At 45.7% G+C, this 12,824-nt stretch overlaps 1 protein-coding gene across 6 annotated transcripts in view; it reads right to left on the reverse strand.

Annotated features, from left to right (window-relative positions):
• The window catches only part of CENPU (centromere protein U), a 226,321-nt gene that overhangs the window by 118,825 nt on the left and 94,672 nt on the right, over positions 1 to 12,824 (reverse strand). For 4 of the 6 annotated variants that reach the window (XM_069744312.1, XM_069744310.1, XM_069744308.1 and 1 more), the window contains one exon: positions 6,332 to 6,460. The exons of the other annotated variants lie outside the window; for them this stretch is intronic. In XM_069744312.1, coding sequence (XP_069600413.1) covers positions 6,332 to 6,460 — 129 coding nt within the window. The remainder of the gene's footprint in view (positions 1 to 6,331; positions 6,461 to 12,824) is intronic. 6 annotated transcript variants of the gene reach the window in all.

Here is a 12,824-nt window from a genome sequence, read left to right on the forward strand (position 1 = left end):
TCCTCCTCAAAAAAAGTCTCTGATTTCCCTTCCCTTTCAGAGCGGACGTCAGTTTGGAGAAAAATTGGACCAGCTTATTTCCGATGCTACAGGAGGGAAAAGCAGCAACACAGGCCTAAAGCTGCCTTTCAGCGCCAACAACATTTTCGTTTTCGCCCTTTTCGCAGTAGCCCTTTCTGGTCCAACTCCACAGCATGGTCCAGATCTGATCGATCTATACGCACAGACAGAGACTCTTGGCCTTCTTACACACTGAATCAGTCCTGGCGAGGAAAACCTAGACAACCCAGAACCAGAGGTTCCAGGCCTTCCAGATTTCCTTCACAATGACTCAGGGGGCATTCCAGTCGACACCACCGAGGTAGGCGGACACCTGCTTCTATTTCGACACGTCTGGCTTTCAGTCATCCACGACGAATAGGTCAGAGACCTGGTGTCTTCTGGTTACAAAATAGAATTCTCCGCCTCCCCTCCAGCACGTTTTTTTCCCCTCTCGTCTCCCAGGTTCGGGAGCTCAGTCTCGCGCTCTTCACTGCGCCATCGAATCCCTCCGCCAAAACGGGGTCATCATTCTGGTTCCGGAACACGAGAGATTCAGAGGTTTTTACTCAAACCTCTTCGTCGTGCCAAAAAAGGACGGGACGGTGCGCCCCATTTTGGACCTGAAGCTCAAACAAGTACGTAAAAGTACGGCACTTCAGGATGGAATCCCTCCGGTCGGTCATCTCCTCGATGGAGAGAGGAGAGTTCCTAGCATCAATAGACATCAAAGATGCTTATTTTCATATCCCAATCTTTCCGCCACATCAAAGGTTCCTCCATTTCGCCATCCTAGAGGACTATTTTCAATTCACGGCCTTACCCTTCGGTCTTGTCACTGCGCCCAGGGTATTCACAAAGGTCATGGCGGCTGTCATGGCCATTTACACTCCAGGGGAGTGGTCGTGTTGCCATACTTAGACGACCTCCTGATCAAAGCTCCGTCTTCTCATGGCTGCGAAGCAAGCATCCGCATAACGCTGGATTCCCTTTCGCGCCTGTGCTGGTTAATCAACTTGGACAAGTCCTCCCCTGTTCCAGCTTGATGGATTTCTTTCCTAGGCATGATCCTGGACACGTCCAAGGGGCTGGTTTTACTTCCTCGTTCCAAGGCCAAGTGCTTCAGCAGGGAGCCCGGACGCTCTGTCGCCCTTGTCCGCAGTCCATTCGGTTTGCCATGAAGATCCTGGGGAAGATGGTGGCCGCAATGGAAGCGGTCCCCTTCGCTCAACTGCATGTTTAACGGTGTGGCTGTTGAAACCTGGATCCTAACTCAAGCAGGTTTCTCCCAGCAGGTCTTCCCCACCATGATCAGCACTCGCAAGACGCCTTCCACTTGCATCTATGCGGATCTTGCTCCGCGGTCGCCCTCCTCTCGTTTTCTCCATTCCCTCCATTATGGAATTTCTGCAGTCCGGCTTGGCTTCCGGCCTGGCACTCAGTTCCCTATAGGGTCAAATCTCAACGTTATCGGTGTTGCTCCAGCGTAAGATTGCTGCTAACTTGCAAGTCAGGACCTTTATTCAAGGGGTTTCCCACGTGGTACCCCACTACAGAATGTAGTTAGAGACCTGGGATCTCAATTTTGTCCTGAGCGTCCTTCAGGAATCTCCATTTGAACCTCTGCAGGATATCTCGCTGACCATCCTCTCCTGGAAGGTTGCCTTCCTTGTGGCAGTAACATCTATCAAGCGCGTCTCGGAGTTGGCCGCACTATCCTGCCGGGCGCCCTTCCTTTCCTTCCACCAGGACAAAGTAGTCCTACGCCCATCTCCGGCTTTTCTCCCTAAGGTGGTTTCATCCTTCCACCTTAATGAAGATATCATTCTTCCCTCCTTCTGCCCACAGCCAAGACATAGGGTCGAAAAGGCCCGTCACACCTTGGACATGATTCGGGCCCTCAAGAGGTACGTTTCTAGGACTGCTCCCTTCCGCAAGTCGGACTCCCTCTTTGTCCACCCGGAGGGTCACAGAAAGGGTTCAGCCGCGTCTAAGGCCACGATAGCCAGATGGATCCGATCGGCTATCCAAGAATCTTATCGGGTCAGGGACAGACAGACCTATCCCGGCAGGGGTTAGGGCACACTCTACTCAGTCGATGGGTGCTTCCTGGGCCATTTGGCACAGGCAACGGCAGAGCAGGATTGCAAAGCCGCAACATGGTCTAGCCTGCATACTTTCACAAAGCACTACAATGTCCAGACTCAATCTTCCGCGGATGCGGCCCTTGGCACACGTATTCTGCAGGCGGCTGGTGTGCATTTATAGTCAGATGGTACACAGAGTTATTTGGTTGCATTGTTCCCCAATCAGGGACTGCTTTGGGATGTCCCATGGACCTGTGTCCCCCAATATGGCGAAGGAGAAATAGGGATTTTTGTGTACTCACCGTAAAATCCTTTTCTCCGAGCCACTCATTGGGGGACACAGCACCCACCCAGTTAGCCTTATGGCTCATTACCTTTTTGGTCCTTGACTTTCTCTGACATGTTATACTCTAATGTTATGTAATATATTGTTATTTATCTCCTACTGCTTTTGCACTGAACTGGGTCTCTGGAAGCCAGCATGAGGGTGCATACCGCAGTGGAGGAGCTAACTCTTTTTGTCTCAACTTAGTATCAGCCTCCTAGTGACAGCAGCATAACACCCATGGTCCTGTGTCCCCCAGTGAGAGGCTTGGAGAAAAGGATTTTACGGTGAGTACACAAAAATCCCTATTTTTTCGGCTAATACTTATCAAGCACTTTCTCAATATGTGTCTATGTTTGGCTAAGACATGCAGAGAAATGTTTTTTCTCTTTTATAAGGTTTCTAAGTAAAAAAACTTTTTCGTACTATGCATTCTTTATTTTTTATTTTATTTTTTGTATATAGCGCTAACATATTCCGCAGCGCTTTACAGGTTGCACACATTATCGTCGCTGTCCCTGTTGGGGCTCACAATCTAAATTCCCTATCAGTATGTCTTTGGAATGTGGGAGGAAACCGGAGTACCCGGAGGAAACCCACGCAAACACGGAGAGAACATACAAACTCTTTGCAGATGTTGTCCTTGGCGTTGCATTATGCTATCTGAATAATTACACCCATTTCTCCTGGATGTTTTTGGTCCTCATGTATTTTTGCACATGATATATTTCAAGCACTGTGCTGTTATTAATCTGTTGACCTACTTATGAAGGGACTTCTCTTTGCTTGCTCATTCTTGTTTGTATGATATCATCCCATTTTAATATCTTTCAGACATGGCTTAATAAAATATACATTTTATATGATTTTTTGGAGGACTTTTTTGTAGGTTTTCTTCACTTACAGAATAAGGCTGGGGATCACAATCTTGTGTTCTACGCTGCACACTTACATCAGAGCTACAGTGTAAATCCCACAAAAATGCGATTCAGACGAAACCCCCAATGAAACCACCCACCATGAGGCAGATGGAGACACTTTCTGTCTGCTCTGGTGATATCCATCCTTTTAGGTGTTCACAAAACTGTGGACATCCACAATTGTGTGCTAAAAAGACGCCTAAAATAATGGGATACCATCGGAAGAGAGATCAGTCCAAAGTGACTCCATCTGCTTTATAAGCGAGTTGTTCAGTTAGGGATTTTGTCTGAATTGCAGTTTTGGGGATTTACACAGAACCCCCCTTGTAAGCGCGCTCAACAGGGAGCGCAGGATAAATGTGAGCCAAGCTTTATTTTGATTTTTTGGGAGATAGAATGAACAAATAGACAACATTACAATTAAAGCTTTTAATTTTATTTTTGCGTGGTTCATTGTGCGGTATAGGTGATAACACTGCTTTATTCTTTGGGATGGTGCGATTACAGCAATAACAGATTTATATAGTTCTTTTTAATATTTTGCTGCTATAACAAATGTTTGTTTGTTTTTTATAAAGATTAGTTATTTCATCGCAATATTCTGAGAGTTGTAACTTTTTTATCTTTTGGTGAACAGAGCTGTATGGGGCTTATTTTTTTGCTCAACAAGTTGGAGAATTTTTTGGTACTATTTTGGGAAACAAAGGTTTTTGATTGCTTTTTATTCAGATTTTTCTGACAAAAAAAAATGAACAAAAACAAGCACTTCAGTTGTTTTAATTTTATTTTTTGCGCAGTTCATTGTGCAGTAAAAGTGATAAAACCAATTTGTTCCTCAGGTCAGTACGATTACAGCAATACCAGATTGTTTTTTATGCTTTGCTGCTTTTACAGACAAAGCAATATTTTACAAAAATGAAATTTGTTTTTGCATCTGCATTGTGGGACAAGTATATTTCTTACTCATATCGCTGGTCTCATACACTGCAGTACTCATCTACTACAGTGCATAAGAACGGTCAGTGAGTTTTTGACTCAGCCTGTGACACTCAAATTATCGCTGCATCTCACAGGTCACCATACCCTGGAGTCATCAGATAACCTCAGGATACCATGACAACGATTGGTAACTATAATTATGATCGCGGGGTAGATCCTGCCATAGAGGGTCTTATTAGCTCCATTTAACCACTTAGGTACAGCTGTCGCAATTGACAGCAGCATTTAAGGGGTTATTCGGTCCCGAACAACTCCAAAACCGGATGGTGATGATATCTCAGGGTGTCAGCTGTCATGTACAGCTGTCACTCGTGGGAATTTCAGCCATGGATGGCGCTATTCTCTTATTCCCGAATGCTGTTTTAAAACCGTGATGAGGGATTAAGGCCCCATATTGGCTGACGTTTTAATGCGTATTGGTGGCCATTAAGGGGTTAAAAATTTACTCATCTATGGAAGGATCATAAAAGAAAAAAAGTGCAATAAAGACCAGTAAAATTATAAATAAAACCAAAATTTTATTATTAATAATAACAATAATAATATAAAAAAAAATACTAGCTGAATCAGATAATGAGCACGTATCAAGCTTTATAAAAATTATAATAAAATTTACTATAACCTGATAGGTTTAATATTGCAAAATGCCCCCCAAATGATGTAAAATAGCTCACTATAAAGTCATCTTAGTAATATATCATATGTTGTTTTATCAGGTCCCCTGAGCGCGTCTCAGCGCTTGCCTTCTTCCGGACTACGCCTCCGGAAGAAGGCAAGTGCCGAAACATGCGTAGGGGACCTGTTAGCACGTGTTTTATAGGTAAATAATGCCCCTTTGATTTTTACTTTTGCTCTCTAATAACGTACCTTATTTTTCCCTAGCACATTGCGCTTCTTACTTTGTCATTTTTTGCACTCCTGCACTTTACATTCTTTTGGCTTATTTAGCCTATGTTTCAGCTTTTTATATCTGGGCACTGCATTTTTGTCCAGAAAGAAGAAAAAATGAATGGCACTGAGATTAAATATAATGAGTTACTTACTGGTATGGAGGGGTACACTCTGAATCATTGGCACATGTGGGAGTGGAGTCACTTGGTGGAGGGTGCTTGCCAGAAATAAAACATGTAGATAAATCCAAAGGAGGAAGAAAGCACCAACACTTCCGTTATGTGACAAAGAAACCTTAGTCCTTTATTTCCAATATAAATTCATGGACAAGGTAATAAGAGCAGGGACAGTGCAAGTGAAAAGACAACGGCAGTTTCGCGTTATACACACTTCCACGGGTCCAGATACTTGCACTGTCCCTGCTCTTATTACCTTGTCCATGAATTTATAATGGAAATAAAGGACTAAGGTTTCTTCGTCACATAACGGAAGTGTTGCCGCTTTCTTCCTCCTTTGGATTTAACTGCATTTTTGTACTCACATTTTATTGGCACTGATTTTTCATCATTTTAAATGGCATATGTTATATTTACTAAGGTGACATTATATTGAGCTATGTTCCATAATTTTGGGGGGCATTTTGCAATGTTAAACCTATCAGGGATATAGTAAAATGTTATTAGAATTTTTATAAAGCTTGATACATGCTCCATTATGTGATTCAGCTAGTACTGTTTTTTCGATTATTATTATTAATAAAATTTTGGTTATATTTATGTCTTTATTGCACTTTTTTCTTTTATGATCCTTATATACATAGGAATGTGCTTGACCTTTATTTTTATACAATTTGTTCTCTCTCTGATAATTCTCATCTAGGGGTGTAGTGACCATTATGTTATCACCATGCTTCACAAAATTTTATAGCATTGGGACATGAAGAAAAAAAAAAATAATAAGATTTTTTCCAATAAAATGTTGTTTAAGCCTTAGGTTCATTGCATAGTGATGCTAATTTCACAAAGAAACCAGACAACTAATGTGTCCAGTGGTACAGAAGTGTTACCCACCACATTACTATTTGGGGCAGTATTTGGACCTTGTGATGAGGGTGGTTCTCCGATAGACCGAGTTCTAGCAGTCTCATGCGTCTTCAAAGGACCCGGTTCTGGTATTTGTTGTGTTTTCTTTTGTAGACTCTAAATATATGCAACATTTTCATACATGATAATCAAGTGTACAATATAAAATAAGAGAAGCAATGATAAAAGAATAAAAAAACAGATCAAAGAAATGATGTGCACATCGCATTGTGATATTTATCTGGATGTCCAGGGTGTATGCACACTTATTATCCAATCAACTCGAATATGCTCTATTATTACGCATATTGCCCCTAAACATGTTACTTAGAAGGGAGAATGTACAAGTTAACCCCTTCCTGCAAAAGCCAGTTTTGACCTAATTTTTTAAATCTGACATGCCACTGTGTGAGAATATCTTTGGACTACTTGCATATATCCCAGTGTCAGAAAAAAATGTTATTTTTTTCTGACACGTGAAACTTTCAATTAACGGTAATTTTAGGTGTTTTTTTAAATAAAAAATATTGGACATTCACAATTTTCAAACTTTGAATTTCTATGCCCTTTGACACAGTTACTCATGTCACGTTACATCATTAAATGTTAATGGTAAAATAACAATTACCGTATATACTCGAGTATAAGCCGACCCGAGTATAAGCCGACCCCCCTAATTTTGCCACAAAAAACTGGGAAAACTTATTGACTCGAGTATAAGCCTAGGGTGGAAATGCAGCATTTACCGGTGAATTTCAAAAATAAAAATAGATCATTATTTCCCCATAGCTGTGCCATATAGTGCTCTGCACCGTTCATATTTCCCCATAGGTGTGAACCATATAGTGCTCTGCACCGTTCATTGTGCCCCCTAGATGTGCCATCTACGGTGCTCTGCACCGTTCACTGTGCCCCCTAGCTGTGCTGTGCCATCTACGGTGCTCTGCACCGTTCACTGTGCCCCATAGCTGTGCTGTGCCATCTACGGTGCTCTGCACCGTTCACTGTGCCCCATAGCTGTGCTGTGCCATCTACGGTGCTCTGCACCGTTCACTGTGCCCCATAGCTGTGCTGTGCCATCTACGGTGCTCTGCACCGTTCACTGTGCCCCATAGCTGTGCTGTGCCATCTACGGTGCTCTGCACCGTTCACTGTGCCCCATAGCTGTGCTGTGCCATCTACGGTGCTCTGCACCGTTCACTGTGCCCCATAGCTGTGCTGTGCCATCTACGGTGCTCTGCACCGTTCACTGTGCCCCATAGCTGTGCTGTGCCATCTACGGTGCTCTGCACCGTTCACTGTGCCCCATAGCTGTGCTGTGCCATCTACGGTGCTCTGCACCGTTCACTGTGCCCCATAGCTGTGCTGTGCCATCTACGGTGCTCTGCACCGTTCACTGTGCCCCATAGCTGTGCTGTGCCATCTACGGTGCTCTGCACCGTTCACTGTGCCCCATAGCTGTGCTGTGCCATCTACGGTGCTCTGCACCGTTCACTGTGCCCCATAGATGTTCCACATAAATTTGTGCCGCCGCTGCCGCAATAAAGAAAAAAAAACACATACTCACCTCCCTTGATTGCAGCTCCCGGCGTCTCGTTCCGGCGCCTCCATCTTCCCGGCGTCTCTGCGCTGACTGATCAGGCAGAGGGCGCCGCGCACACTGTATGCGTCATCGCGCCCTCTGACCTGAACAGTCAGAGAGCAGAGACGCCGGGAAGATGGAGGCGCCGGCCGGGAAGATGGATCGGCGCCCGGCGGCTGGAACGAGGACAGGTGAATATGCTATACTCACCTAGTCCTGGCGATCCTCGCGCTGTCCCCTCCTGTCTTCGGCGCTGCAGCTTCTTTCTCTATCAGCGGTCACCGGCACCGCTGATTAGAGAAATGAATAAGCGGCTCCGCCCCTATGGGAGGTGGAGCCGCTTATTCATTTCTGTAATGAGCGGTCCCACGTGACCGCTGAAGAGAGGAAGAAACTGCAGCGCCGAAGCCCGTGGGACGGCAGGGACAGCGCGAGGATCGCTGGGACTAGGTAAGTATACCCCAGCGCCCTCACCCCCTCACCCGCCGACCCCACCGCTACCGTGACTCGAGTATAAGCCGAGGGGGGCACTTTCAGCCCAAAAATTTGGGCTGAAAATCTCGGCTTATACTCGAGTATATACGGTAACACATTACTGCATTACATAAGCATCATTTTGTAAATATTTTTTGTTAGGATATTAGAAGGGTTTGAAGTTTAGAAGAAATGTTTAATTCTTTTCAATTACCGTAAATTTATAAAACCAGGTTTCTTTATCTTTTCATTGGGGACGAAGCTAACAATAGGTGTATGCTGCTGTCGCTAGGAGGCTGACACTAGGCAAAAAAAAAAAAAAATAGAGAATACACCCATCGATTGGCACAAAGCTCATCAGTTTTAGCTGTCAGTAGGAGACAGATCCGTACTTTCCTTTTCTGGTCAATCTTATGTTTTTTTAGGCTAATGTGCTATGTGCACACGTTCAGGATTTCTTGCAGAAATTTCCTGAGCAAAACAGGACATTTTCTGCAAGAAATCCGTATGCGTTTTTCTCGCGTTTTTATGCGGATTTTTCCGGAGGTTCCCAATGCAATAATATAGTGGGAAATACGCAAAATTGAGGAACATGCTGCTTTTTTTTTACAGCAATGCGTTTTTTTCGCGGAAAAAAAAACGCATCATGTGCACAAAAATTGCGGAATGCATTCTAAATGATGGGATGAATAATGTATGCATTTTTTTGTATTTTTATAGCGAAAAAACATGAAAAAAAAATGTGAAAAATCTGCAATGTGTGCACACAGCCTTAATGTTTTCCGCGATTTCAGATTCTCCTCAGGGTAACGGGGTGTAATTTCTCACCCTGTTTTTCCATACACGAGAGTCCAAGAGAATAGTGTGGCGTCACCCACATCTTCCACTCTCGGGTCTGGTAGGTAGGACCTTATCCCCTCTCACTTCACAGTGCTTCAGGGTGAATCAGGGTAGCCTGTCCTTGCCCGTTTCCAACCTCAGCCCCTTCCACGGAGCAGGCCAGGAGGAAGACTCTGGTCACTTTGCGGTGACCTCCACCCTCTATTTTTAGGGGTCGACACGGTCTTCTGTACAGTCTAGGAACATGACAGTGCAGGAAGGAGGATACAGTTTGTTTCCAGTGACTACCCTTCTTACCTGGGGGGAGGCTACTGATGCTGTTCTCGAACTTGAGAAGGAGTTGGGACTCACAATTCAAGGTACTCTCCCTCCTCCTCTCCATAGACCCTATTCAAGGCGGCGGGGGAGTATCAGTGGAGTATGTAATACTGCTACTCCAGATGCGTTATGACAAGAGGCAGCATATCACATAATAATTTAGCCCCTGGTCTCTCCTATGGCCTTGGGGCGTCATCAATTCAATGTGCAGCTAATTACTCATGTGTTTTTTCCTCAGAAGAGCGTCCATCTCTCTCCCCTGTGGCTGGTCCACACCCCCTTCAGTGCAAGCCAGCCTATCAGCGCCTGGGAGCCCTCTCGCACGTGCTTTTTGGCCTATCCCAGCACTTCTTTCTGCCAGATATGCCACGTCCCCTTGGGGGACCTACCAATCAGCGTGAGAGGCCTTGTGTATGCTTTTCCACCATCCTATTGGAACACTCAGCTCATACAATGGGGTATCGTAGCGTGTCCCGCCTGGGCCCACCCCTCCTCTCCAGCTCCGGTTCAGTCTCAGCAGCATTGACCGAGCTGCAGCTCCAGCTTTCGGCTAGCAGCACCTGCCCCAACGGATTGGCGCTGACAAGGCTCCCCTCATCCAGGACCGGGTAGGCTCTGTCCAGGCTGTATTTTTCTTTTTTTCCTAGGCTTAGCCCTCCTCAGGAGCATTTCTCTTGCCTTTACATAAGCCCATACCCGTGGAGCCTCATTCCCGTCCCTCCCCCACTATCATTCACTACGCGTGTGCCCTCTGCAAAAAGTGGACAATAGGCCAGACCTCGGTCTTCTGTCAAGCTTGCAGCCCTTCCACCATGTTAGTATCACAGGACCCCCTCGCCGCCTGGGAAGAAAGCACACCCCCCTCCTTGGAGTGGGCAGTTGCTATTTCTCAATCAGTATTTGACCTAACCAAGGTATCTCAGTACTTGGTGCAGGTCCTAGAATGCTTACCTAACCTGTCTGAGCCACCTGTCTGAGCCACCATTGCTCCAAACGTTTCTCAGGACGATTCGCAGGCACCTAATCACCACTCTCAGAAGAGCAGATCAAATATTAGATCCAAGAAGCAGGCTCACTCTAACTCCTCATCCAGCTACCCATTCCCATGTACTTCCTCCAGGATGCCTTCAGTATCCCACACCTCCTCCCCTGAGATGGCCCTGGGGTCCGAACCAAAGTCCCAATCAGACTGAGCCCGACATAGATCAGACTTCCAAGCTTCAGGATGTGATCGACAGTCTCATAATGGCCGTTAACCAGACTCTTAACTTTAAGAAGGAAGTGTGTCCCCCTTAGGATCACTGTGTCACATTCAGGAGGGTAAAAACCTTCCTTGGTGTTTTCCAGTCACAGAGTTTGAGGGAATCTTTACAAAACATTTGAAACAACTGGAACAGCGCTTCCCTGGTAGAAAAAAAAAATGTGGATATCCTATATCCCTTTAGTATGGACCTCATTAACAAGTGGACAGAATCGCTGGCAGTCGATCTGCCTGTCCGTCAAAATGGTTCTGTCTCTGCCAGATGTTTCCTCCCTTAAGGACTCCAGCACCAGACAGATTGAATCACTATCCAAATCAGCCTTTGAGGCTGCTGGCGCATTCCTCTACCCCGCCCAAGCTTCAACTTGGGTAGCAAAGTCTGCTTCCGCCTGGGCAAAACTCCTCTGGCAGGGAATCTTATCAGCCGTCTCCCCACACAAGCTGGCTGAACTTGCAGACCAGATTGCCCATGCAAGAACATATTTACTTACTCTCCATGTTGCTGGACACCCATGTCACTAGCAAGATCGTTGCCATACAAAAAAATCTCTGGTTTAAGGCCGCAACACGGACCTGGCTTCAGATGACTCCATTACCAATCTCCCCTTTCAGGGTTCAAGACTCTTTGGTCTAAGCTGGATCAGATTATTTCGGATGTTATTGGTAGTAAAAGCACCTCCCTTCCTCAGCCCAAGCCTAAACGCCCTTTCAACACGAGATCTTTTCTTCCGTTTCATCCTTTTCCTCACCTGGCACCTACTCAAAACAGAACCGTTTTCCTCCCGCCCAGTGGGAGAGGAGGAAGTAATCATTCAAATCCGCCTCTAGCTAACCGCGCAAGGTGTCTTACTTCAAAAACCCTCAGGGTCCCGCTCTAATACATTCTCTTCTGCATGACGGGTCACTCCCATCAGGGATTCCATCTTCTACTCTTCAGGGGCGCATGGCTATCCATGGTCGACGACACCTGGGTTAGGGAGACCGTGACCTCCGGCTACAATATAGAATCAAGCACCCCCCCCCCCCCAACTCCGGGAAGACGTTATTTTATGTCCCATCCTCCAAGGCCCCCTTCTCAGGTGCCAGGTTTCTTTCAAGCCAACTCCTACAGGAGTCATCGTACCTGTCCCTTCTCAAAAAACGTTTTTCAGGTTTTCATTCCAACAGATTTGTGGTTCCAAAAAAGGACGGTTCTCGATGTTCGATTCTGAACCTTAAACGACTGAACTGACGAATCCGCCTCCATCACTTCAGGATGGAATCTCTTTGGTCGTAATCACCTCTATGGAACCCAAGAAGTTCTTCTGCTCGGTGGACATTCAGGATGCTTACTTTCACATTACAATTTGCGTGCCGCATCAGAAATTTCTCCGATTTGGAGTTAAGGGGGAACATAATCAGTTCACAGCTCTCCCCTTCGGCCTAGGGTGTTTACGAAGGTGATGGCATCAGTTCTGGCCATTCTTCGATCAAAGGGGACAGTAATTATAGCCTATCTGAATGATCTCTTGATCAGGGGTACGTCCTTCCGAGACTATTGCCAGAGTCTTCAGATCACCTTGGACACTCTTGCCCATCTCGGTTGGATAGTCAATAAGACAAAATCTTCTCTGATTCCAGCTCATCACCTAATATTCTTGGGCATGTTGTTCGATACCACACGTGCCAAAGTCCTCCTTCCAGAGCAAAAAAAAAAAAAAAGTGTCATCTCTCAATCTGGGGATTCGTTCTCTGAGGCGCCCATCTACACATTGTCTTCTGCTCTGCATGAGTGTACTGGGGAAGAGGATTGCCGCCAAGGAAGCTGTGCCTTTTGCCCAGCTCTATACTAGCCGATTTCAGCTGACCCTCCTGTCAGCTTGAAACAAGAGGATTTCTTCCCTGGACAGTCCCATTCTACTTCCCCTCCGAGTGAGGCAGTCTCTGACATGATGGATTTTCTATCCCTCCATTCTACTCGGGAGATCATTCCTTCCTCTTCACTGGCAAGTTGTCACCACTGATGC

Source organism: Ranitomeya imitator, chromosome 1, assembly GCF_032444005.1.
Source record: "Ranitomeya imitator isolate aRanImi1 chromosome 1, aRanImi1.pri, whole genome shotgun sequence".
NCBI classification, from domain to species: Eukaryota; Metazoa; Chordata; class Amphibia; order Anura; family Dendrobatidae; genus Ranitomeya; species Ranitomeya imitator.